Source organism: Amblyomma mixtum, chromosome 5 (genome assembly GCF_055824585.1).
Source record: "Amblyomma mixtum isolate Tamu chromosome 5, ASM5582458v1, whole genome shotgun sequence".
NCBI lineage: Eukaryota > Metazoa > Arthropoda > Arachnida > Ixodida > Ixodidae > Amblyomma > Amblyomma mixtum.
The window spans coordinates 43,395,960-43,423,019 of NC_143016.1; the positions used below are offsets into that span (position 1 = coordinate 43,395,960).

General features: G+C 49.7%; 2 protein-coding genes across 2 annotated transcripts; one reads left to right on the top strand and one right to left on the bottom strand.

Annotated features, from left to right (window-relative positions):
* The first annotated feature begins 10,962 nt into the window (after nt 1-10,962).
* Nucleotides 10,963-13,722, top strand: LOC149341929 (uncharacterized). The gene has a single exon (XM_089542041.1). It carries the CDS (start codon nt 11,424-11,426, stop codon nt 12,510-12,512), a length of 1,089 nt encoding a protein of 362 aa, XP_089398167.1. The 5' UTR covers nt 10,963-11,423; the 3' UTR covers nt 12,513-13,722.
* A 4,484-nt stretch (nt 13,723-18,206) lies between these two features.
* On the bottom strand, nt 18,207-26,033 carry LOC149341930 (uncharacterized). Its single transcript, XM_089542043.1, has 2 exons — nt 25,206-26,033; nt 18,207-18,324 (listed from the first exon to the last, which is right to left on the bottom strand). The coding sequence occupies exons 1-2, from the start codon at nt 26,010-26,012 to the stop codon at nt 18,280-18,282; spliced, it is 852 nt and encodes a 283-aa protein (XP_089398169.1). The 5' UTR covers nt 26,013-26,033; the 3' UTR covers nt 18,207-18,279.
* Between the last annotated feature and the right edge of the window lie 1,027 nt (nt 26,034-27,060).

Below are 27,060 nucleotides of genomic sequence, written 5' to 3' on the forward strand. Positions count from 1 at the left end.
GAAAGCAGTTAAATATATGCACCGGTGCATCAATTTGGCAATATGTTCGCATTTCACCGTTTCCACAAATAAATTCTGCGTAAGTGAATCATTTGAGATTGTGTTGTTGTGCCTATTTTCTGTCTTTATTCCCTGGTAAATGCTCGTTTTTACAAAACAAGGCGAAAGATTCCTTTGCACAAAAGAAGACGGCGTTCGACCCGTCAATGTTACATGTTTACTAAGGAGCCAACGAAATGAGTTGTGTGTGTCCTTAGCCATTGCTGAAAGGTAGCTATCAGTAGTGTCTAAAGAATGCAGCTGAAGGATCTGAACACGCAGTGGCGCAGTTGGTACACGTAGTGGCGAACGGCGGCGGCTGTGCATTTCATTTTGGGGTGTGCGGGATGGCGTCAGGAGCGCGCACAGCTAGAGCCGCGCGCTGCCCCGGCTGCGGAGCTGGTTGCGAGGGACAACGACGCCGCGAAACGCAGGAACGGGCGCCAAAGAGCTGCGCGCTAAAGCAACAAAATGAGGTACCTCTGTACATTAATGTGAGTTTCTGCATTCCGCATGTGCTTTCCCATTCGATACAAAGGTCAGACTTTTTTTTTTTTTCGAGCCAAGGCGCTTGGTCGGCTACGCACGGAAAGTTTACGGTATTCGGGTGCGCTGGGCATAAACTCCCGACAACATCGCTATCCCACGTTTCGTCTGAGTTGAGAGCACCGCTGTATACAAGCATGAACCATTACATGTATAGCTACAACATATTGGGCCTCTTTGCTGCGTGAGCAAAGCGTGCTTGCAGTCAGTGCTCCCTGCAAGGCTAAAACGCGCGTTCATAACGCGTGCAACGCGTTCCCCGCCCGGAGGAGTCCTACCGAAGTTATTTAACCAACTGTGCTTCGTCACAGGAAAGGAGTCTTGTGTCTCGGCATGCAATATCCGTGTTACTGTGTTACGCTGTGGTGTTCTGCCTAACCTTCCCATTCGAAGGAGTCAAACAAGTAGGCATCAATTACGTGTTGTTGCGGCTGAAGGAAGGATGCAAAGGAAAGTGAAGCGAAAAGGCTGACTGGGCTAGTCAACACCGGTTCTGGCGTATGCTCCGCGATCAGAATTAGCCGCAGCTGCGCGTGCGCAGAACCGAGTGACGTCACAGAAGAGGCGCAGCAACTGACATATATCGGTGGACACTCGTACCGCACCGTAAGGGAAGGAAAATAAAAAGAAAAATGGTTTAAGGAAAGCAAACGAAGCCCGTCTCTCTCCTATCTCGGTGCATACCAGAACCACGCCGTAAGGGCCCTAAGGAAAATGAAATAAAATGAAAATTGGTGTTAAGGAAATCAAATGCCTGTCTCGCATATCTTGGTGTACACTCGAAAGGAATGCACACCACAGTACATGTCTCCAAAGCAACCTTCTAAGACAGCACCGTATTCACTACACGCGCGGCTCCTCCTCCGCCTCGCCGCAGCTTTTCGCTTCGAAATATCCGGGCTTAACCTTAGCTAAGCCACAGCCAAATTTTTAGAGCGCAGCTCTTTGGCGCCCATTTCTGCGTTTCGCGGCGTCGCCGTCGCCGTTGTCTGTTGTAACCAGCAGTGGACGCCTTATTCGCGCTTTGAGCTGTGAAACCAGTGATCGTGAGATTGGAAAGCATAGGAAAGGCGCATAACTGCCCTCTTGGAACAGTGGACACCTCAGTCATGCTTCAGCTACGTGGCGGTAGTGACAGATATGCGCTGCATGCGTTAGCATTGACAGCGTTGTGCTATGTTAAGGAAAGGAAGATGGAATAACTGACTCCCTGAGTCAGTGGACGCCTCAAGCGCGCTTATATGTACGTGGGGTGATGAGAGAGAGATGTGGCCTGCATGCGTTAGCGCTTACAACGGCCAGCGAACTCTCGCGATCAACCATTAAAGGGCAACTGCAGCACTTTTCTGAGAATTTCGCGATATTCAAGGATTCAAATCTATATAGGCTGTAGGTAAAGCATGCCAAGTGTTTTTGCACTGGCATTTAAAATAGTGATGTAATCGACGACTGAATTTTGCGCTTTTTCTCAATGCACCGGAGGAGTGCAGAGAAATTCAACGTGACGTCACGGAAGGTATGATTTCAAATTACCGCTGTCGTCAGCCACATCCTGCCCTGACTCGTTAGACGCTGCCAAACAACTCTCGGCACGGTTTGCCTTCATTGGCGTTGGTTTTTAAGGCGGAAGCCTTTAATGCCTCGTCGTTGTAAGCAGGAGTTGTCAACAGAAAATGTCACGCTTTTCAATTGGTCGAAATGCTCGTGACGTCACAGTGCGCGAATTTCAAATGGGGCCAATTGTACTTTGGCTAGTAACCATGCAACCAATCAAAGGGATCGTATAGTGATGCTCCAAGTAAGTGGGACTGAGTTTAGTTAATTGCTTAATTAATCAAGTAGCCTAATTAAGATAGAGGAGAATGAAGAGGTCAGAAGAAAGAGGAAAAGAAAAGAAGGACGCGCGTCGCAGCGACAACAGCGTCCGCGGAAGGAGACGCTGCTGAAAAAAAACATAAGTACGAAGCCGCGTTCGCTCCACCACCACGCACTCCCCACTCAGTTCGACGTTGCTCGTTTCATATACGTTGTGTCGAACATCCTAGACAGTTCCAACATTTGACAGGTGAATGACAGAACAAGATGGATAGAAATACAATAACATAAATATGAAATAGCCTAATTAACCTTTCTAGTTAGACCGCATAAATCAATAAAACCGAGAACGAAATTGGTCGAGTTGGGGAATCGAACCAGGGTCTCCGGAGTGCGATACGAGCACGCTAGCCACTCCGTAATGCCAGCTGAATGGTTTTGGAATGAACAAAGGCGCGTCTAGCTAATACGGCGCCTTCGTTCACTCCCATCTTCCCCCTTTCCCTTACGGCGAGGTGCAGGTGTCCACCCTGATATGCGAGAGAGATACATTTCCTTTCCTCAAAAAATAAATTTACCGTCCAGCAAGGCGTACAGCCGAATTGGCGATGGCGTTCTGTGGACTCCCTGGCAGCGTTGCAAGACGCTGTCGCGTTCCACTCTTACAGGCGAAGCTTAACATGTTAACCACACATCAGTAACACACGCAGACAGCCAATGGACGCGTCATTCGCTGGCAGCACTTGAATCATCATTCACAACCACATTCGTGGCAGAATGCTGTACTCAGGCTTTCGCCTTGCACCACTTTAGTCGCCAAAGTGACTCCTAATTTTTCTCCTTCAGAGCAGGCGTTTGTGCGTTGGAAATGTACCGATACCATCGATGACGTCATCTTGCGCCCCCCACTTGGCATCGTGCGCTGCGGAGAAGCTTGAAGGGCGTCCGCATTTTAATCGGCGATTACTTCACTATTTCAAGTGCTAGCCCAAAAAGACTGCGCATGCTTTACCTGCAAGTTTCACACATTCTACTATCTTAATCTCGTTGATTTCTAAAACCTATGCAGTTTCCCTTTAACTGACACCTGCCAGGGTTGCAGGGTGGGTAAGTACTTCAATATACCCCCTTTGCCAAAAGTAACCGAGCAGCAGGTTTTCGCTTCTCAACCGTATAGATGAACTGTAGTAAAATGGCAGTTTGGGCGAGTTGGTTAAGCATCTTGTAATAAAAACAGCGCAAGGACACAGGACGAGAACGGAGAGTAGACACACACGGCGCTGAACTTGCAACTAAGTTTATTGGAAAAACACGCTGCTTTTCAAGGCAGGGCGTCAAGAAGCGCGCGCATGCGCTTTGTCAAAAATACACTTATCGGGTAATAAAATGTCTCCTAAAGGCACGTGTGATTATCGGTGCTAACCACTGTTTAGCAACTTCATTTCCTTAGAGGACAATGCTACTGAAGGCTGGCTGACACATCTGTTTCCTTTCCTCAAGATATGAAATGCCTCTGCTACTTCCCTCGTGCTACGATCGTTATGTATGAACAAGATTTCGGTGTCAACGAAAAACGGGGTGCACTTACACTCGAGACAATGCTTGGCCAAGTTTGTTGAACTCTTACCCAAAGAATTTTGGTGCTCCAAAAGCCGTACATTAATGCAGCGACCTGTCTGGCCAATATAAGTACGGCCACAGGACAGAGGAATCTGGCATGCTTTTCTGGCATGCCAGGCATGACGAATCCAGGCATGAATCATGCCAGGCATGAATCTGGCATGACGAGCATGCTTTTCAAGATAGATGCGGAATTTCTACGGCATCCTTTCTGGAACTCCTCACCTTCTATCTCAAGAATACGTATGTCTCTTGGGAAAACCAAACAGTCTTGCAAAAGTCTGGCGTGTGTATAGGATCTAAAGTAGCCCCGGTGCTCAGCAGCATCTTCCTTAGTCATGTCGACAAGGAAGTGGCGAATGAATTGGCAGGTGGTTTTATACGCATTTTTAGGTATGTTGATGATTACCTTGTGATTGTGAAGTCCCCTCAGGCAGAAACCGTGTCAAGTGTTTTAGATTGTTTTGTAGGGAAAGGGTCCGGACTGAAATTTACGCATGAAATTCCTCAGCATAACACATTACAATTGGCGCACGACCACGTGACAGCGTGACGTCACAACCAGAGGAGAGCAGGGGCCCCATCTCGTCTGGTCGGCCGTAGTCGTTCCCTCGCTCGGCGCGGCGGCTACCACGTGACGGCCACCTCGGCCCGCCGCGTGAGGGCGCTCGCTAGGAGAGGATAAACGGGGCGCCGCAGGCGCGCTCCGCTTAAAGCCCCTCGATAATTTGAAAGTAGCGACACTCTCCTCCACTCCGGCGTTTTCCTCCTCGAATATCCTCGCCCGCCGGCTGCGCGCGCTGCACACGGCACGCTTTTTTGGGCGTCGCTCGCTCGCCGTCCGGGCAGTTGGCTGACACATGCGCGCGCTCTGAAGTTCGCGCTTTTTCCACGCTCTGTTATTGAATAAAAACACGAGAAAGACATGCGAACGCGTGACTACCACGAGTCACATAAATTAGCGTCTCGTACGCGCAATGAAAGTGCCAATTACGAGCGCTTGCGGCACACAAAACCACTTGCTGCATACATCTCACATTCTTTTTGACTTTTCAATACCGTCATTCTCAACACGGCATAGTATATGAAGCGTAATATTTACAATATATTTGAACATTCCTGAATATTTTCAGCATACCATTGTTTAGTTAAATGTAGATTCACTTCGAACTAATTATCGCGGAAGCACAGTTTATGAAGTTGTTCACGAGTGGAGTTTCAGAAGTGGGATGGTTGCTGGGGACAAGCTGGGCCATTTACTTCGATGGCCGTCCTAAAATTTTTTATTAAGGTTCAGTCTGAGTTTGGCACCGCGCAGTGCACATGCAACGGCCTAATCGTTTTGAAAACGAATACGAACTTTTTCTATTAAGCATGAAACGACTTCAGCTCCCGCTGTCGGCGACCTTGAGGTGATGTCGAGCCGAAGCCGAGAGCCAAAGATCCGCGCACCGATTTTCCGTCATCCAAGGAAAGTGTCCGCACCCCAAAATTTGGCCCTCTCAACCACCGAAATTTGACCTTGTCGAAATTTCATCAAAATTGGGGTCAAGCGTAATTTTAATATGACCAATTCAATGGTGAGATCCAAAATTAGGTGGGCTATCCCCAAAATTTGTCTCTCTGGAACCCATAAATTTGACGTCGTCCATATTTGACCAACATTGGGGTCCAAACTAATTTGACTATGGGAAACTCAGTGTTGGCTTCCAAATTTAGGTAGACCACCCCCAAAGTTTGGCACACTGGGGCATTTTCCGCCCACATTCTATTCCTTTTTAAATCCGCTTAAAGAGATGTTACGTTAGGAAAGAAAAAAAAACTGATAGCAACGACCGTGACAAAACCCAAGAGAAAGTTATAGGGTCTTAGCAATTTGGTCAGCCACAGTCAAGGCTATCCTAAAGCAAGTGCCTGACTAATATAAGTCTTCAGTATAAATACAGTCACAATATGACACACAGTTTTTCAGATGCAATGTTTATTACAGAGGAGTCGTGTAGTTTTACGCCAAAAATACACATAAAAAACACGAATAAGCCAGCTGTGGACATCTGTCACCCGCTGGGTGCAGTCCTCAAAACAAAACACAGAAAACAAAAACATACTTAGGGAAATGAAACAGCTCAGATGTAGGCCTATAGTTTTGAGCGGGTGATGTATTCAACAAAAGGCTACGCGACCATGCTCAACTGAAGCAACAGATCACAAACTGTAGCAATGAATATACAAAAATGGCATGCATTGGATATTTACAATACTTGAGTACATTCAGGTAACAATGCAAAGCCCTGAAGTGATTAAAGAATGAATTATTTATGTGAATGCAATATGAGGTCTTTTCCGAGAATGTGGCATTGATAATCTCACCTGGTAGAAGCGTAACGGTTCAGCAAAACAACAAATAAGCGTAGATCGTTAGACAAGTTGCATTCATAAAAAAAATCTAGGTTAAATCTCGCTCGGGACATGCGCCGCATTACTGCGATGTGCACCATTACCAGAGGTTCGGAAAATTTACCGCACCGCGGATACCGCTGCACGCATACCAGCACTTTTGCTTCCACACTTGCTAGCACATGCACACACATTGTATGCATCAGCCGCCGCTATTATAGCACATTGAGCGTAACCATGAAGTGACAACTATAACACGCATAACGACGCAAAATGATCAGTGAATTAAGTGAGGTTGTTGGCTTTGTGATGCGCATGCATGCAGTTTCAGTGTACACAGTCGCTTGGAAGAAATGCACAGTTGCTCGCAGAGGTGGGCAGTCTTCGTCGGGGTCAAGTTCTTGCGGCCGATGTTGCGCAGCAGCTTTTTTCTTCTAATGCTGTCTTTCTTGCCACTCGGAATCGCGAAAAGAGCAAAGGCTTTTTCAGGCCGGCTTGTGCACTGAAATGCGCAGCAACTCGGCATAGCGCTGCACTAAAAGAGCTCGAATAACGCGAAGTGCAAGCGCGCAATGCAAAGGAGCTCGGTCGCAGCAGCGGCGGGTGGCCAAAAAATGGCTCCGACGAAAAATGAAAACACAAAAAGAGCGAACTTTCCGCGCGCTTTTCCCGGAGACCGCCCGCGGAGTGAATCACCGTTGAGAAAAGCGCCGATGGGAGAGGTGAGAGAGGAGGATCGGCGAGGGTGCGCGGCGCGGAGGCATAGTTCACAGAAAGACGCTACTTTCAAATTATCGAGGGGCTTTAGCTCGGCTTAGTGATGTCTGAGGAGTTGTAGAAGGCGTCGCTGGAGCGACGTGCTGCGCGCAAACGCCGGCACCGTGCCGAGGAGACAGATGAACAAAGAGTAAGGCAAGAGCGGTTGGCTAAGCAACGCGCCTATGCCGCAGAATGGTGAGCCCGGCGGCGTTCTGCAAGTTCTCTTTCTTTCATTTGCAACAAGGCATCGCGCCGAACGGGTGTTGGCGTTCCTCCCTTCCTTTACGGTGCGGTTAGGGTGTCCACCGAAATGACTGAGAATTACTGCGCCATTTCCTTTCTCCAAAAAGCCGGTAGCCACGCGTGACCTGCACACGCGGCGTACTGCGTGCCAAGACGCTTTCAGTCGTCGCGCAGCGCCGGCCGGTAGCCACGCGTGACCTGTAGACGCGGCGCACTGCGTTCCTTCAGTTGGAGGCGCTGCGCGCTTTCGCAACCTACCAGGCTTAACCAAAGCTAAGCCCCGCCAATTTTTTGTTTTTAAGTACTGATGCCGAAACGCGGACACACTTACTAACATTCCTTGGTCACGACAGTATGAGGGATTAAAGGCTTTCGCCTTAGTACTTACTTACACCTCGTCTTTGAGAACCAGGCATTGGTGCAGCAAGTTTAGCATGTATTCATGTATTTCTCCGACCACAAAGCTTCCTTCATGACAATCAAGAACTGTTAGTGGAGTGTTTCCTGAAGAAAACAAAATGTGTGAAATTAACAAGTTGTCTTTAATTTTGCCAACATGTCTTGCTCGAATTCTTTGCCTCAATCTATCAAAAAGCTGAAACAGCTAATGAGCTGCGCTCAAATTTCGCATTGGAAAGTAACGTAATCGTCGGCAATTTTTTTATATCGCTATAAATTGTTAGTGGCTATTCATTATTTGTGAAAATAACAATGGAAGGAAAAGCTGTTGCTAGCCGCTGCATCTGCCATCGAAACCTGAAGCACCTGAGCTGCCGCTAGCGTGAATAAAAGGACAAGGAGGGGAAAAGAAAGAGGCAACGATAGAAAGGCTACGGGACTCGCTATAAGATCAGAGGAATCCGACCACGTGTGGAGCCTCGTTTCAAATTCGGAGCGTTTGGATGGTTCGGCTGCAGTGCTTTTGTGCTGGTAGGTCTCGCAGTTAGCAGCTGCTAGGAATGCTCTGCAGACAGGGACATACAAGGCGATGAGACAAGCGCTTACTCGTCATGCGTCATTTGCTTGCTCCCACCTGCTGGCTATGAAGTGGCATTTCAGAATATGTTAGCTTATTCAGTTGAAAATTCCGAACCAACACCAGCACAGGTCCAGTCATGTGCCGTCTTGCAGCCTATGTCTGGAGGTTAGAAGACTAAGGCGCCGGTAACGTGCTCCGCAGAGAACTGTAACGACACCCTGCAACCTCGTTCTGCAACGTGTTCATGCATTGAGCCTCTCCGAGCAATAGATCTCAACAAGTGGTTGAACCTTTGAACAAATTGGAGGTCTTGAATGATCATCACCACCTCATTCAGCCCTGCTAGGCCCACTGCATAGGAGACAAGGGCTTAGGTAAGCAATGCTGAGGTAAGCTGAGGTAAGCAATGAAGTGCATGAGCGTTACGTATTTCGCTCGAGGAAGCAAGGGGATTGAGAGCCGTTTGAAAAATTTATTCGAGACCTCAAGAAACAAGCAATGCAGTGCAACTTCGAAGGTCTGAACTATTCGATGATCAGAGATCAGATCGTCTTTGGGACGAACGATGCAAAGTTGCGAGAAAAATTGCTCCGTGAGAAGGGCCTAACGTTGGTAAAGGCTGAAGAAATGTGCCCAGTGGCGGAATCAGTGGCACGAAGAAACCAAATCTGGGAGAAGCCAGAAAACAGTATTGACGCAGTCTCTCGGTGTGTAGCGCCATGCCGTCACTGCATGGAGCCACAAGAGAAGACTGCATTCGACAGAACAACGTATCGCTGCAAGAAGTGCAACCGACGCCACGAACAACAACAGCGTCCGGCATATGGGAAAAGATGCAACTCCTGCCGAAAGCTCCACCATTTTGCAATTTGCTGTACGGCGAGGGAAGTCGTTAGTGAAGTCAGCGAAGTTAACATGAAGGATGAGTTCGACGTTCTTGGCGTTGGCATCGCAAGTAGCGACAACAAGGACTGGACTGTGAAAGCCCAAATCGCAGGTCGTGAGGCACTCCAAGGTCGACACCAGACCACAAGCAAGCATTATACCATTCTCGGTGTACCGCCAGCTACACACTGCTGAACTGAACCCTAAGAGCTCTGTACTGCGAGCCTATAATGAAGGCGTCATCACAAACTTTGGAACAGTCCAAAAAGTGACAATTGGGAACGCCGCCACTACGGTGAAGTTTTATGTTGTGAAAAATGGTCGTAGGGCCATACTTGGGCTTGAAGCAAGCGAAGCATTGGTGCGGCGGGCAGTCGACACTATCAGCGCTACCGCTGAATACGGAGCAGTGAAGGATTTTAAGCACGTCTTCGAAGGTTTAGGCTGCATGAAGCAACCCTACAGCATGGTACTGCAGCCAGCTGCTGTCCCGGTCGTCCATCCAGCGCGGCGGGTGCCCTTGTCCTTGCGTCAACCCCTGCGTGACGAACTTCAGAGAATGGAGGCGGCCGGCATCATCAAAAAAGAAGACGACCCGTCCGACTGGGTAAGCCCTCTGGTCTTGGTCAAAAAGAAAGATGGCAGACTTGGGGTGTGCATGGATCCCAGAAGGATTAATGAGTATAAAAAGAGGCAGCATTACCAGCTTCCCAGGCGGGAAGATATAGAAGCTGAATTGGCCGGCGCCTGCTTCTTTAGGTATCTAGATGCAAATTCTGGATTTCACCAGATACCACTCGACGAGAGAACATAGAAATATGCACATTTGCCACTCCTTTTGGTAGATATCGTTACTTGCGTCTACCGTTCGGCATCGCATTTGCGCCGAAAGTTTTTCACAAAACGCTCAGTCAGATGCTTGAGGGGCTACCAGGAGTGCATGTGTATATCGACGACATTCTCGTTTGGGCGGCTACACGGCAAGAGCATGACGAGGGGTTAGTGGCTGTGTTAAAAGCCGCCGAAAAGGCAGGACTGACATTCAATGCCGGCAAGTTTGGTCTAACCGAGGTTCATTTTCTGGGTGACGTCATTGGACAAACCGGAAGTCCTAAGCTATTACGCAATTTAGTTCAAATGCCAACGCCGAAAAGCAAACCCAATGTTCAGCGCATATTAGGAGTAGTCAACTACTTTGGAAAATACGTGCCTCGCTTGTCTGACAGAACAGCGCTACTACGAGCGCTTATCAAACCTCAAGTCGAGTTTGAGTGGACCGAAAGCCACGAGAAAGAATGGAAAAGCGTCACGCAGGTACCAGCGACAGAGCTCGTATTAGCAATATTTGACGCTAAAAAGCAAACGAAAATAACATCCGATGCATCCAAAGATGGCGTTGGGGCGGAACTTTTGCAGTGTCACGGTGGTTCCTGGCGACCAGTGGCCTATGCATCCCGAGTGCTAACACCTTCTGAACAAGGTTACGCACAATTGGAGAAAGGCTGGGAATTTTGTTCGGCTGCGAGAAGTTTCACCAGTTTGTGTACGGACGGAGGGTATTATTGAGACCGACCACAAACCAATTTCATCGATTTCTTCTAAAGGAATTTGTGACATGCCCCCACGATTACAGAGATTTTTTAAAGACTTCTTAGGTATGACTATGTGCTGCAGTACGTTCCGGGGAAGCACCTCGTAATGGCGGACATGCCGTCACGAGCGACTACGCCAGGTGAGCTTGACAATGCGGGTGCTACAGAAGACGTAGGAGTTCACGTACTTCACGGAAACAACACAACAGGAACTGGCAAAAGAAACAGCTCGGGATTGCTACTTGAATACTGTCGTCACCGGCTTATCAGCCGACAAAGAAATTCAAGGTGAACTGACGCCTTTTTCATCTGCACTGTCGGTTACCAGCGGAATACTCTTCAAGGGTACGAAAGCCGTCATACCGAAGATCATGCGACGGGAAATGCTAAAAAGAATTCATGCTGGTCAGCTTGGTTTAAACAAATGCAAAGAAAGAGCCAGACGTCTCGTTTTTTGACCAGGCCTCAACAGTGATATCACTGAGCTCATTCAGAACAGTTCAACGTGCAGAAACTTTGCGTACAAACAAGCCAAGGAGCCCTTGCTTATGCGCTTGGTGCAACAGTGTGCATGGTACAGTGTCGGAGCGGACATCTTTTGTTATGGGGGATATTCTTACATTGCCGTATATGACTCTGTTTCAAACTTCCCAGATGTCGAGAGGCTTCCAGCCACGAGTGCAAGAAGCGTTGTTGCGGCTCTCAGCGCTACTTTTGCTCGATTTGGCGTTCCTGTGGAACTCTGCACGGATAATAAACCCCAGTTCTCAAGACAAGAGTTCGCGGTCTTCTCCAAGGAGTTCGACTTCGCACACGTCACGTCCAGTCCCTACTACCCTCAGTCTAACGGTCTCGAAGAAAAAGGTGTCGAAGTTGTGAAGCGCATAATGAAGAAAACACAAGATGCAGGAGACGACTTCTGGGTAGGTCTTCTGGCCTACCGCTCAACACCACTGGCTGATGGTCAATCCCCTGGTGAACTTCTTCATGGCAGGCGCCTTCGATCTAATATTCCAGATTTCGGCAAAATCGTGGCCGCTGATGTGGTGAAGCATCGTGAGACATGCGAAGGACGGCCGTTGCCACAACTTGCTAAAGGCGACGTGGTGCGGCTAAGAGATACCACTTGGTCACAGAAAGGGAAGATTGTTGGACAAGCTGCTCCGAGGTCATACCACGTCATGACTGAAGATCGTCGTGTTCTTCGACGCAACACGAGACACCTGCTTCACACTGGCGAGCAGTATGCTGAAACAAGTCACAACGACACCGACAGTATTGGTAACATGACACCACAGCTTTCCAGCACTGACACTGCTACAACACAGCAGCCCTCTTCCAGCCCACTTCCAGCCCACAGCATTGGTAGCGTGACACCACAGCTTTCCAACACTGACACTGCTACAACACAGCAGCCCTCTTCCAGCCCACTTCCAGCCCACAGCATTGGTAGCATGACACCACAGCTTTCCAATACTGACACTGCTACAACACAGCAGCCCTCTTCCAGCCCACTTCCAGCCCACAGCATTGGTAGCGTGACACCACAGCTTTCCAACACTGACACTGCTACAACACAGCAGCCCTCTTCCAGCCAACTTCCAGCCAACTTCCAGCCCACAGCATTGGTAGCATGACACCACAGCTTTCCAATACTGACACAGCTACAACACAGCAGCTCACTTCCAGCCCACTTGCAGCCCACAGCATTGGTAGCATGACACCACAGCTTTCGAACACTGACACTGCTACAACACAGCAGCCCTCTTCCAGCCCATTTCCAGCCCACAGCATTGGTAGCATGACACCACAGCTTTCCAGCACTGACACTGCTACAACATAGCAGCCCTCTTCCAGCCTACTTCCAGCCCACAGCATTGGTAGCATGACACCACAGCTTTTCAACACTGACACTGCTACAACACAGCAGCCCTCTTCCAGCACACTTCCAGCCCACAGCATTGGTAGCATGACACCACAGCTTTCCAATACTGACACAGCTACAACACAGCAGCTCACTTCCAGCCCACTTGCAGCCCACAGCATTGGTAGCATGACACCACAGCTTTCGAACACTGACACTGCTACAACAAAGCAGCCCTCTTCCAGCCCATTTCCAGCCCACAGCATTGGTAGCATGACACCACAGCTTTCCAACACTGACACTGCTACAACGCAGCAGCCCTCTTCCAGCCCACTTCCAGCCCATGGTGCCACGCCCTCAGCTGCAGTCACCCTTCCAGATCAAACCAGAACGACCACCACACTCAGAAGGTCGACTCGCACCATACGACCGCCACAGCGCCTTTATTAAGATGCTGCTTTTAACCAGTTAGCTTGAACATTAATGTTCATATTGTGTTAACCGTGGAAGGATGTATCAGGCTTGTGCCTGATGAGGGTGCGCGTGTCATGCGCAGTGCGTGCGCCGCGCTATGGAAACCTATAAATACGATGGCCATGAATAAACATGCGTTCTTCTTGTTCTGGCCGTAATACTGTCGAGTGCCTACCTTACGATCTGATACATTAGCGATCCCGAATAAACACTGCATTTCGCCAGCTGTTGTCATGCTTCGTTATACTAGCTACCATATTTCACACATTCAATACGCATATGATGTTGGGATGCAAAGCATGGGAAATTTTACACCCGCTTCCAGCGGTGAGGCCTACACATTGCCTACGTGGCCAGAAAGAGCTTGCTCACCTCACTGCTCATCCTGCGAACCAGCGATGCGCACGACATATGTAAGTATTGAGGACGGCTGCCAGAGAAGTCGTAAACGTATTGCGGCACTCCCCAGTGGACGTCTTAACTGTCCTTCTCATATGAGCTTAGCTGCAGTCACCTTGCCGGAGTACCCCTTACTCGCTTCATTTTCCTGCCACTCTCTTTCTACCACCTTTATGTCCCCTCCCCCCTTTCCCCCCATGCAGGGTACTGCTGTGTTCTCATAGTGACAGCGTACGAATGGGCAGCAGCTCGACAGCAGTAGACGTGTTAAAGGCGTCAAAGCGGACTTGCGCCTTTAACTAAAAATCCAGAAAAAAATGACTACTGCCAGTGCTACAAACTGCCAGTGCTTTTGTAACTCAATGCTAATAAAAAGTTTCCCACAAATTTAAAATTCGGTCTTAATTCGAGTTCACATTGTGCTCCTCAGGCTTGCTTCTACATCTAAGGCCTGCCAGCTTTTTTCACTTAATTTCCAATACAAACGTATATGAGATGACGCCGTAAGAATGCACATCACAGTGCTAGTTATAAGACTCTCTAGGGGCGCTTGCGCAAGATACATTATGGAAGTTTGTCTTACACTTCCTTCAACGGTGCTTGGGCTCATCAGAGAACTATTTAATTTCGCACACCCTTTACTTTCCGGTACGATATCAAACCTATCAACTTTACGGAATCGGTAGTCTTAAATTATACAGCTCCTACACGAAGTTGAAACGCGATGACCTCTTCCAGCACATTCGTTAGCCAGGAAGTTCATATCTAGGAAGATGTTAGTATGAAACTACAGTGTTTTGAAAGAAACACATGAATAAGTTTTTCTCACAATTTCAAGGCCCATCCTAAGATTGTAAAGGCGACCGTAGTCAGGAAGCGTGGATAGGCCACTTTTCAAGTGTTTAAAAACTCGCTAGCTATTCAGTACATGCGCGAAAAAAAACACGTTGTTTTGAAGGCATAGTCGTTCCAGGCAACGTAGCACACAATGACCCATTGGCGGTCATCAGCAGTGCATAAGCATGCAGTATGTGACGTTAAGTACAATATGATGAGAGTAACCAATGAACTAATGAAAGCATGTCGTAATATTCTCCACACTACTTGTACTATAAAGAGTATTCCGAATTTCAGAAAAAAAAAACCTAGGTATGTAGGTTCCATTCTCCCGGTGCAGTCTTCTTGTTTGCAGATGAGTAGAAGATAAAAACTGAAAGTTAATTTTGTAATTAGCTATTTAATGGCGGTCATCAGTATTTTACGAGCAGCCGCCAAAACCATAAATGCGGCGCAACAAGAATTTCTTCCATTCAGCTTTCTTTTAAATGATTTCTGCCGCCTACAGAGCAGGTAAATTTGTAGCCGAGAATTTTTGGTGAATTCGTAATGGCATTTTATTTTGGACTTAATCGTCTGTAATATGGTCGCTTTTAGTTGAGGTATTCGAAATAAAGTTTTGAAAATGGGAAGAGCATGTAAGTTTTAATGCGACATGTCGGTTCGGATGCAGTGCGCCGCATTATATTGCCTTTCGGGTCGCGCGATCACATTTTTCTGGGGGACGTCCTCATTGCGTATGGAATCGAAGCCCTTGCAGATGGCTACTGGAGAGCGCCTGGGAGGAACACGTGTGAGTATTCGCGTCCGGCCTAAAAACACGTTTTTGCTGCTTGCACTGGTTGGCTTGAGCGACGGTTCTCGGGCGCTGACAAACCAGAGGCGACACGCACGCGCTGGGATTTAGATATATTAACTTCTGTCGGGGGAAGTGGTGCGTGAGTAGTTGTGATTTTGCCTTGTTATTTTAATGCTTAATTTCTTCTGGAGAGAGCGGAAACACCAGTTAGTAGTTAAAAGTGAGAAATTGGCGCGAAATGGACGGAATGCGCGTGCCCGAGCAAAAGTTAACGGGCAGTTTCGATGCGGTGACCGAACGAGACGGTCCGATCCGGTCGTGACTTAGAGGCTGACGGAGATCCGGCTTGGTGCGGATTCCTGCCTCTTTGAAAGTGGGGGGGGGGGGGGGGGGGGGGCATGCAACTCGCTTGGCGGCGGGTACTGGCCTGATTCCGCAGTATTGAACTTGCAGTTTATACGTTAAACGCTTAAACAGTCGGAGGCTGACGGGGATTCTGCTTTGAGTGGATTCCAGCCTGCTTCAGAGTTTTAATTTGCAGCTTTTAGTGGGCGCACCCGTCAACCGCTTTGTATCATAACTCTGAATGAACGTGTAAAGTTGAAGACGGTGGTGTCCTCTATACGCCCGTCACAGTGTGTCGCCGTGTCAACAAACAAGCGGGAACATCTAACCTATGGTGCTCGGCTGCTGACCCAAAAGACGCGGGTTCGATCCCGGCCGCGGCGGCTAGAATTTCTTTGGAGGAGAAATTCTAGAGGCCCGTGTACTGTGCTATGTGAGTGCACGTTAAAGAACCCCAGGTGGTCGAAATTTTCGGAGCCCTTCACTACGGCGTCTCTCATAGCCTTAGTCGCTTTGGGACGTTAGACCCCACAAAACCAAACCAAACCAAACATCTAACCTCACTACTTATAACGACCAATTTCTTCGAACAAGAGCTGCGTCCAGTAACACTGATACTAGCTTTACAGTCGCAGCACACATAGCTTCCAGTCAAGAGGCAGAATGGCGAGAAGTATTGCATAATCAGTGGCGGCGCTGCCATGGCGCAAACATTAGCAAACATGATCACAACTAGAGGCGCTCCATCCGCGCCGCGACGGGTCGGACTCGAGGGATTCATTCTTTCATCCACTTCAATCTTGAGCCTGTGGGTTCAAGCAGACATGGCCAAATTTATTATCATGACGTTGCCATGATTGCCGCGCGTCGACACGCATTTCATCATCGAAGCGCACTTCACTCAATATCGCGCAGTCTTCTCGCGAGGTTATTCCCGACACCGTTAAGCATTCGTTCACAAAGTGTGCCGACTGTTTTTTTTACTTTCGTTCCCGCTTCTTCGCCGTTTCTTGCGTTCTCCCTTTCACTTCGAAGCCTAGCTGCGGCTGCTCGTGCGCGCTGCCTTTGTTTGTTTTACTTACAACAGGGGCTCGGCGGCGTAGAAGACGTGCGGCTCCCCGCCTTTCGTGTTTGCCTCGTGTACCTCATGAATGCAGAAACTACGTCTTCACCGAGAACCTTCGTCCTAAGAACTAGCGCTCTAATACGGGAATCCATAAGGGGCTGCAGAGACAAGAAGTGTTAGCCCGGAGTACGGTTCGGGCCTCAACCCTCGCGCCCCGACCGTGCATCTCGCCCTCCCTCACACTTACCTCAACATGTCTTCCCTCCCTCGTCGGCAGAGACAAGAAGTGTTAGTCCGGAGTACGGTTCGGGCCTCAACCCTCGCGCCCCGACCGTGCATCTCGCCCTCCCTCACACTTACCTCAACATGTCTTCCCTCCCTCGTCGGCACGAATTTTAATGCGTTGATCCTCCCTCACCCTCACCTCACTGAGCGAAGTCTTCACGAGGTCATGAGGAGGACGCCCTCATGAGGGCTTGCCCTCCTGAGGATGCCGACCCCTGACTACTATACTGAAAGCATCAGGTTAAAAAAAGAAAGAGTTTGCCCTAGAGGAGCCCTGTATTCTGGCGCTGATCACCTGCAGCTATCAGCATTTGATGCACTCTTGTGTTTCAGCGTGAGCGCTTTGATTGCTTCCGGGCTTCATTCAAGAAATCTTGCCTCTCGACTAGGTGTAACCTGATCTGCGTCTGTGAGGTGCTGGCTGGGGGCCACTTGGGACCTCGTGTGAACTGGCGTCTCAGGCGTCCATTAGAGTGCGCACTGTCTGTATTATTTCCCGAGCTCAGCGAGGTGAAACTGTCAGATGTGGAAACAGAGAAATAGGGGGCTCTCTTATCGCACTTTCATCGCAAAACAAAGCATGCTTCTTCGGTCCCTTTTTATCGCTGACATCTGACTATTCGCAAAACCAGTATATTCCCTCTCACAAGCGTAACACCGATGAATCAGCTGTTTCATGTTTCCATGCAGTCAAATTCGCCTACTAACCAAATCTTCTCTGGACCACTTACACAGTGTTGAGATATGGTCAGAACAGCAATCAATACGTGTTTGAAGCCCGGTGACTGGTTCTAAGGACGCTGTGTACAAACAAAGCGCGGAGCAAGATAATGTTTCGAAAGATATATGAAACTGAATTTTTTTTCCATCCTCCTCGCATGCGAGAGCTGAGAAATTTACTAGTCAGAAATTTACTCCATAAATGCATTACTTTCGTGTTCGCAACCGAAACGCGTCAACCAGCACTGCGGTACCTGCTTTGGAATAGGTGGGCTGTGCATTGCGCGATGAGATAAAGCGTGATTTATAATCCTTATCGCCCAAGAACCCTTTGCTGCGGCTTTAAATATTCTATATCCTCACTACTTTAAGTTAGTGGCTTAAATGTTAGCAGCGTTCGTGCCCACGTGTACGCATCGTGTGCTCGACAGTAGACATTAAGAGCAGCTAGACCTAAACAATAATGAGTAGATGAGAAAATCTTCAGTCATGGATGCGTATCCAGTAAGTGCGTAGTTCTAGCGCGTATTTCTGAGTTGGGTTTATTCACAAATATTCAGCTTCGATGTGTCGTGCGCCTTAGCGTAGGCAGTGCGCACTGTAGCCGGCACGAGCTCATTTTTCGGCATAATCGCTGCGTGGAACCGTTTGCTGCCCAACCTGCAAAAAAAATCAGCAGTGTCATTAGCATCATGCTGACAGCGCAGTAAAGCGTCCGCATTCGTACGGAATGTGTTCATCTGTGCACGCATGTAAGAGGGAGAGAGCTTTTTGGGCCTTTACAACTTGATTAGGTGCTATAGTCACGGGCTTAGTGCCCTCAGAATAGTTGATAACGCTTTCGAATTATGTAATTATAACGCGGCAGCGTTAAGGTCCCCGTGTCGCAGAAAAGCCGGTGTCGGCGTCGGCGGCGTTGGCCGTGAGTGAAAAATCTCACACGCATTAATTAATAAATAAAACTGAGTAGGAACTGGCTCGAGCTGGGAAATCGAACCAGGGCCTCCGGAGTGCGAGGCGAGCACGCTACCATCACTCCGCCACACCAGCTCGATGGTTTGGAATGAACAAAGGCGCGTCTAGAGAATACGGATGTTGTCTTAGAAGTGTGCTTTAGAGACATGTACTGTGGTGTCCATTCCTTTCGGGTGTACGCCGAGATATGAGAGACAGGCGTATATCCTTTCCTTAAAATCAATTTTCATTTCATTTTCCTTAAGGCCCTTACGGCGCGGTTCGGGTGTTTGCCGAGATAACACACTGACGTTGCTTTCTTTCCTTAAAGCAAATTTTCATTTCATTTTCCTTCCCTTACTGACGGTTCGGGCGTCCGCCTAGATTTGAGAGCTCCTCGTTTTCTTAAAACCAATTTTCATTTCATTTTCCTACCCGCTGCGGTGGTGGTGGTGAAAAACTTTAATGAAAGAGAGCTTGAGGGCCAAAAAACCCTGCTTCATGGTCGGTATCCTTAGTCCGGGACACCGCACGACGAGGCCCCGTCTCGCGCCCGCTTGACCAGAGCCCTTTGGGACTCCAGTGTGGAGCAGTTGAGGAGGGCAGTCTCCCATGCCTCTCGGGTGGGGGTGGGGGAAGGGGGAAGGTGAGGATTCTGAGTACATGCCCACACCATGCGAAAGATATCGCAGATCTCTCCACAGTGCGGGCAGCGCCCATCTGTGTTCGGATGGTGGTGGTGGTGAAAACATTTATTACGAATGAACAGGAGGTATGTTTGGATCAGCCTGTAAAGGACCGATCCTTACAAACACTAGGTGGAGGTCCCTAGTATGGGACCCCAGTGGCGGTTGCCGCCGCCCGGGCGCAACCGACTAAGGCTTGTTGGGCCTGTAAGTCGTGGCAGCCGAGCAGGGTTGCCTCCGAGTCCTCCCGGGTTGGGTTGGGGGTGGGGGGAATAGCGGGATGGGAGGGGCAGGCCCACACCATGTGATAGGTGTCAGAAGACACTGCACTACAGTGTGGGCAGCTGCCGCTAAAGGAGGGGTCAAAATGTTTTAGCGCTGCCGGGCACAGCAATGTATTGGTGAGAAGGCGGAGAAGGAGCCGCTCATCCGCCTTCTTCAGGCCTTTACATGGGCTACGGTAAAGGCGATGACAATTTTGATAATATGTTGTAATATCTTTGAATGTATATACCGGATTAAAATCGGGTTCCTGATCGTATGGGGAGGAGAAAACAGCCCGGTGAGAGAGCGCGCGGGCGGCTGCGTCTGCTGCCTCGTTTCCTGCCAACCCCTGATGAGCAGGGGCCCATATGAGGTAACGGTGTGCGGGGTCCGTATCCCGTATGCAATTTTGGTATATTCGATAGGCTAGGAAGGGAGTGCAGCCTTGTTCGACGTTCCGACAGGCCCCTCGCGAGTCGGTGATTATGTATCTTGAATTGGAATGTGAGGCCGCGAGAGCGATCGCGACCTCTTCTGCTTGTGTTGCACTGCGGGCTCTGAAAGTTAGGCCGTTAACTGTGTTGCTGTTGTGAACTACCGCGGCCGTGTACCATCCCCCGTGGTGATCGAAGTGTTTTGCTATGGCAGGACAGAGAAGGGTTCCTGTCTGCAGGCGCCGCAGAGTTCGCTCCTCCGCCTTACTCAGCCCCTTGGCAGGTGCCGGGTAGAGACGATGGCTGTCGCAATAATGAATTAGGATTTCGCGGAACCGCAGAAGCGGTTTATGAGCTTCTGAGCCAGGAGAGCTAGGATGAGGAGCCTGGTGTGCGAGTGCTCGGGCGGCCGCATCAGCGTCCTCATTGCATCGTAGACCCTGGTGGCCAGGAGCCTAGATTACGTTTGTCCGAGCTGGATCGGGGAGTGCGTCTTAGAATTTGGGAGGCAAGAGGTGATATTTCCCCTGCGAGATAATGTTCACAGGCCCGGCGAGAGTCTGTGATAACCATTCTCGATTTTAGATCGGCGGCAGCGAGAGCTATTGCAACTTCCTCCGCTCATGTTGAATTTGGTCCCGAATAGATAGCCCATCGACATTCATTCCCCGGTGGACTACGGCAGCTGTGTAGAATCCCGCGGGCGAGGGTCCTGTGATGTCCACGTAGTAGACGCCCTCTTTAGAATCATATTGCCTCTCAGGCGTGCGAACCCGTGCATGTCGTCTGCCTTCATGTGAAGCCATGTCCTTGTTACGCGGGAGCGGAGCGACCCAGAGCATGTGGCGCCATAGCACCGGGCTGTTGTCCGTCCCCTCTGGTATGCATATGTGTTGGATGTGTAAGCGGTTTAGCAGGCGGCGCCCAGGAACCGTCTGCGATAGCCGCGTATATCGGTTCACGAGGTGGGCATCCCACAACTCTTGATAGGAGTTTACCACTCCCAACGCCTTCAGTTTGGCAATGGAGGTAGCCACCGGGAGGTCATGTGCTTGCTTAGTTGCCTTCCTGATGATGGCGTCGATGCGCCCGTCTTCATGTTTGATGGTGCGTAGGTAGGCACGGCGTAGAGGATCCGGCTGGTCACGAAGGAATGGGCGAGCCGTAGCGCGTCCCTGCCACGCAGACCACCCCGCTTGTTGGAAACGCGGTGGATCATGCGCCCTGCCTGTTCACTTATGCGCTTGAGTTTCGCTAGTAGAGTCCGGCCTAAGCTTGTTATTGATGAACAGACCCAGGATCCGGAGCTCTGCCACTTCTCTGAGGGGACCGCCCGACAGAGATATGTGTAGAGACGTGCTGTCCTTGTGATTTGCCCTGACGTGTAGAAGCTCTGATTTGGCGGGAGCACATTAGAGACCACAGTCGGCAGCATATGCCTCGACTATGGAGGTGGCCTGCTAAAAGCGGCCCTCTATCTCCCCAAGGCTCCCCTCAGTGGTCCAGATTGTAATATCGTCTGCGTAGAGCGCGTGTTTCATGCCCTACAGTTGAGTAAGTTGGCCGGGCAGGTGTATCATGGTGATGTTGAAAAGGAGCGGTGATAACACGCCCCCTGTAGTGTACCTCGTGTACCCAAAGAGTACGGGCCGCATTCCTCGTCCTCGATCCGGAGGAGTGCCTGACGCGCAGAGAGGAAGTCTCTGACATAGGCGAAGTCCTTCGCCCCGCAGTTAGTGGTGTGCAAGCTAGACAATAAGGTACCATGTTTAACATTGTCAAACGCCCCCTTAAGATCGAGGGCGACAATGGCCTTGTCGTTTTGTTGCATGGTTGTGGGTCGTATTATGTTCCTGTGTAGTTGGAGTAGGACATCCTGTGCAGACATGTGCGGGCGGAACCCGAACATAGTGTCTGCAAAGAGACCCTTACCATCCATGTATGGAGAGAGGCGATCCTGTACAATCATCTCCATGAGCTTTCCCACGCACGAGGTCAATGAATGATGGGTCTGAAGTTGTCGGCAGTCACGGCTTTAACTGCTTTGGGGATGAAAGTTAAAAACGATGTTTTGCGTTCTAGACCGAGTGCACACCCATCCCAGATCTGATTTATGTATTGTAGCAAATGGACGTATGCAGAGTCCGAGAGGTTCGCGAACAGTTTCACTGCTAAGCGATCCCGATCGGGTGCCCAACCTCGGCGCATTTTAGCCAGGGCCGTTTTAAGGTCATGCAACGCAAAAGGGGTGCATAAATACTGATTTGGCTTGCCGGAGTACGTGTACTCGGATCCAATCGGGTCATTTGTGCGGCAGAGATACCTGTCGCACAAAGTGTCCGCAAGTTGCGCCGTTGCACCTTGGCAACCGTGCAGAGCCCGTCGGAGCTGTTATATTGCGTCTCCCCTTTCTTTTGAGCGGGGTCGATGAGGCTGCGTAAGAGACGCCAAGACCCCTTCGAGCTCCTCTGACGCGCTGCCGAGTTGCAGCGTTCCATTCAATTGATGTCTGTGGGCTTGCGATTCTTCTGCTTCTTCCACCGTTGCGCGCCTCCCACAGATGCAGGAGTTGACTGTCCACTGCGGGGATCTCGTCGGTGGTGCGAAGTGTTTGCGTGTGTTTCTGTATGTAGGTGACCTGTGTTGCCCACTCCGCATAGCCGTCGAAGAATAATACGGGAGGCATGTCATGAGTTCGAAATTGCTGCCAATTGGTTATTTTGGCCTGCCCACATATTTTACGGGCTGTATTCGCCAAAAGCGTGATGCGGAGAAGGCAGTGGTCGCTGCCCAGGGTATCCCCCAGGTTCTCCCATGTGGCGTTTGTAGTGTTCCTAACCAGAGATAAGTCAGGACACGTGTCACGGGTGACCGAGTTGCCCACACGAGTGGGCGTTCCTTCTTCATCACCGTCCGTGGACGTGGATGCATAGTTACTCTGTAATTTCTTTTCCTCAAACTCATTTTCTTCCTTGCGGCCCCTCGTTCTTCTTTCACCACTACTTCCCCCCTTGCTGTTCGGTGTGGTTCGGGTGTGCACCGCGGTGGTTGGCAGAGAATGGTTCAAGGTCGATGTGACCATGGCCGAGGTGCAACCACGGCGTAAGTGCGACCATGTTGAAGAGGCGAAGCGGCTGGCGTAGCTACAGTAGTAAAGCTATCGCGTCAAAATAGTTGCGGAGAGGTGATTGGGGTAGGGCCCCATTTACCGCTTCCCCTTAGAATACTAGGTAGTCCACGGAACGCCATCACCCGTTCGGTGCGACGCCTTACCCTTTGGACAAGTCGCTTGTAGACTATAGGAGCCATCTGAAAACAACTCGCCCCCGCCCGAAGAGTTCACGAACTGAGTGCAGTGACGCTGGTCCCTGAATTGGCAGTTGATACACATACGCATTTTATAAAAGGAATAAAATATAAAAAATATGCTGTGCGTCTCCGTTGTGATTGAGATTTTAGAGGAAAGGACAGACAGCAACTGTCTCTCATATCGGTGGACACCTCAACCACGTCGTGAGGTAAGGGAGGAAGTTTGGTTGGTTGGTTTATGGGGTTTAACGTCCCAAAGCGACTAAGGCTATGAGAAACGCCGTAGTGGAGGGCTCCGGAAATTTCGACCACCTGGGGTTCTTTAACGTGTGTTTGCAGTGAGAGATAAATGACAGTGCCTTTAGTATGTACAGGTGAATAGCAACCTTTACCTCCCGATTTTTGGCAGATCACCCAGTGTGGGTATGTGCCATCTTTTCAAAGGCTAACAACATAAACCAAAACAACAAGAGAGGCCGTAAACGAAGCCTGCGTCTCCGTTGGCTTCGCATTCGTTGACCACAAAGCACACAGATGTGTACATCACAGGCGCTCGGGTGGTACGGGTTCCATGACATCGCAATGGTTGACGCCCGCACAAAACCTGGCACACGCAGGTCCGGTGACCACGGCCTGCCCGTGTGAAGCCCGAAGAGGTCGTGAAGGGTTGCTCCTACGGTGCCGCCAGCAGGGGCGAAACCGTTGTGCTATCACTGGGCTCCGCGTTCGGACCAGTTGTCTTCAAAGGTTTCGTGTGCCGGTTCTCCAAATTCAAATCAACAACCACTGTGCGATGTGAGTGCATTTTAAAGAACACCAGGTAGCTGAAATCACCGGAAGCCTCCACTACGGCGTACTTCATAGTGTGAGTCGCTCTGGAGCGTAGAACTTCATAAACTCAAACCGAACATGGTCATAACACCACGTATCGTACCTGAGCTCAACCTATTCGCACTTACTTTTATCTCTAAGGAGGTGGAGCGAGCGCGGCTTCGGCCGCTTATCTGTTTTTTCAGCCAGCGTCCGCTTCGGCGGACGCGGTTGTTGCTGCGACGCGTGTTTTTCTCCTCTTTTTCTCTTTCTTATGATCTTTTAACTCTCCTCTATCAGCACGTGGCAGCGGTGGTGGCTCGGCTCGAGCCAGTAGGCAGGCCCGTGCAATTTCTTTTCATCCTTCCAGCAGTCGCAACAACTTTTATCTCTATAGCATAAATGGCATTGCGTTTCTACAGTTCATGGCAGACAACTGAAATACTTTACAGAGTAGAACGCGATTTTTTTTTTTTGGATCCCCTGTCAAAATTATCCCACTCCTAATTACTCATGTACGCATCAGTACACAAAGACACTTCACGAAGTAAAAGAGCACAACGCATTAACTGGGTCCACTTTCACACAGTTCGTAGCAGCAAGCCTTCGCAGCCTGTATTGCGCATCCTCGCCTCGCAATCTAAAAGAGCTTGGTTCGATTGCACCCATCTCTACAAGATTTTTTTTATGTGGAGATTCTCGAGTTTCGTGCTCAAACGCCAACGCCCAACAACGCGACATCCGCTTTTCTTCGACACGATCCCCTTAACGCTGCCGCGTTGAGCTATTTTCTTTGACCCTGTTAGCTGCCGTGGTGGCAACTATTCGAATCTCAGGAATGGTAACAGACGTGCAAAATCAGCGCAAAACATTGTGTCCAAATGTTTCATTGTTTTAGAATGTTCCATGGTTTAAAATATTTGATGTATACTTCAAGCTAACCTAATTCTTAGTATAAGACTGAGTGGGCCAAAAACCCGACGTCATGATACGTGCCGAGCACTGCGTACAGCATATTTGAGCGCGCCTTACTACACAGCTCTTGATGAATTACAACAGGAGAGGAAGGTGGAGTTGTTCTTACGTGAGGGCGTCGATGAAGGCGCTTGACATGGCCACTCCGAGTCAAACGACGGTTGGGCTTCCTGTGCGGGAAGCGCCTTATACTGTAAGCGGGCCTCTGTGGACGATCGACGGTTGTGTCTTCATTTTCCGAGGTCCGCGCTTCGACCAATTCGTTAATGTACTTTCCTCCTGCACCCGAAGTCTGCTCGCGGTCGTCTTCTGCGTCGTCGACACTCCGATACCTTAGGGCCATCGTGGTGACGTCAGCGTCATCCAATGTGGTAGAAGTCCGTTTGACAGTTCTGCTCGTTATCTTCAACCATCGCTTCTTCGTGGGCTCTTGGTCGCTCAAGCCCACTGACTGCTTCAGGTCACCAAACTTCGCAAAGTGAAGACCGCCATCTACATCATCCGCGGCGTCTATGTGGCTGTCGTGCACTTCATTCTGAACTAACGCAGTTACCCAGATAGAGAGAGTGATGAACAAGCACAATATCAACACCAAGACCAACAAAGGCATACAGCCGAGCCCTTTGGAGCGCAGTCCTTTGGGAAGAGACGTGCTAGAGGACACGCCTTCAGAGTCACCGATGGACAGTGAAGGTGTCGCCGGTAACGACGAGGCCACAGACACCAACCGCGGGCGAGATTGGTAGGTTTCGAACGGGACACTGGCTGGCGAGATGAGCTCAATGGCGGAAGAGATGCTGAACTCGGCCGACTCGGCCGGCTCCGGAGCGTACCGACTCCCGCGAACGGTGTTGAAAAGGTCCCGAGAGTACATTGCCACGTTCTCGCCACATCGAAAATTTTCGTAGTTGTTCATATCCTCCAGTGTACAGAAGGACGTTGCAACGGCTGTTGATGTCGTTTTTTACCTCAGTGAACATTGCCCATACTCACGTGGGGGGAGTGCCAAGGCTGACACTCTGTCTTTTTCTTTGTCCACATGCGCCGCGCGACCGGAATAGAAAACGTTGCCAGACTTTCTCATGTTAACCATAACTAATTAGAGCAGCTCATCAGCACGGCAGGAACAAGACTTCGTTGGTACATTATTTATTATTCCCCGTTGTAATTTCATGAAATAATGTGGTTAAGGTTCTCGTCTACTGAGCCGGATTACCCGGGTTCGAACCTGACCGCGGCGGCCGCGCTTCGATGCAGGCGAAACGCAAAAAGCGCCCGTACGCTGTGCGATGTCAGTGCCCGTTAAAGATGCCCAAGTGATCGAAGTTATTCCGCAGACCTCCACTGCTTTTAGAGCGCAGCTCTTTGGCGCCCGTTTCTCCGCTTCGCGGCGTCGCCGTCGCCGTTGTCCGCTGTAACCAGCAGTGGACACCTTAGTCACGCTTTAAGCTGCGAAACCAATGGAGCGGGAGCTTGGAAGCCAAAGGAGAGGCGCATAACTGCCCTCTTGGAACAATGAACAGCTAAATCGTGCTTTAAGCTATATAGCGGCAGTGACAGATGTGCGCTGCATGCGTTGGCATTGAAAACGTTGTGCGATTTTAAGGAAAGCAAGTGCGCATAACTGACTCCCTGGGTCAGCGGACGCCTGAATCCCGCTTATAGGTACCTGGGGTGATGAGAGAGAGATGTGGGCTGCATGCGCTAGTGCCGACAATGGTGAGCGAACTCTCGCGATCAACCATTAAGTGCCACCTACCATGGTGTCAGGGTTGGTGGGGACTTTCATTGCGAAAGCAATACCACGCACAGCTCACACTACACCCTGATAAATAAATTACATTTTTCTAGACAGGACGCAACATAACATTTTATGATATACGGCATAAATTAATAGATAGAACATAGAACAGAACATACAACCTGATGGATAGAACATAAAATTACCGTGGCTTAAGGCATGA

Excerpts from the sequence above, each read along its gene's own strand:
- LOC149341930 (XM_089542043.1), bottom strand. The coding sequence starts at position 26,012 with ATGAACAACTACGAAAATTTTCGATGTGGCGAGAACGTGGCAATGTAC. Across the intron at positions 18,325-25,205 it reads GCCTTCATCGACGCCCTCAC|GTTGGGCAGCAAACGGTTCC; the intron begins GTAAGAACAACT and ends TTTTTTTTGCAG.
- LOC149341929 (XM_089542041.1), top strand. The coding sequence starts at position 11,424 with ATGCGCTTGGTGCAACAGTGTGCATGGTACAGTGTCGGAGCGGACATC.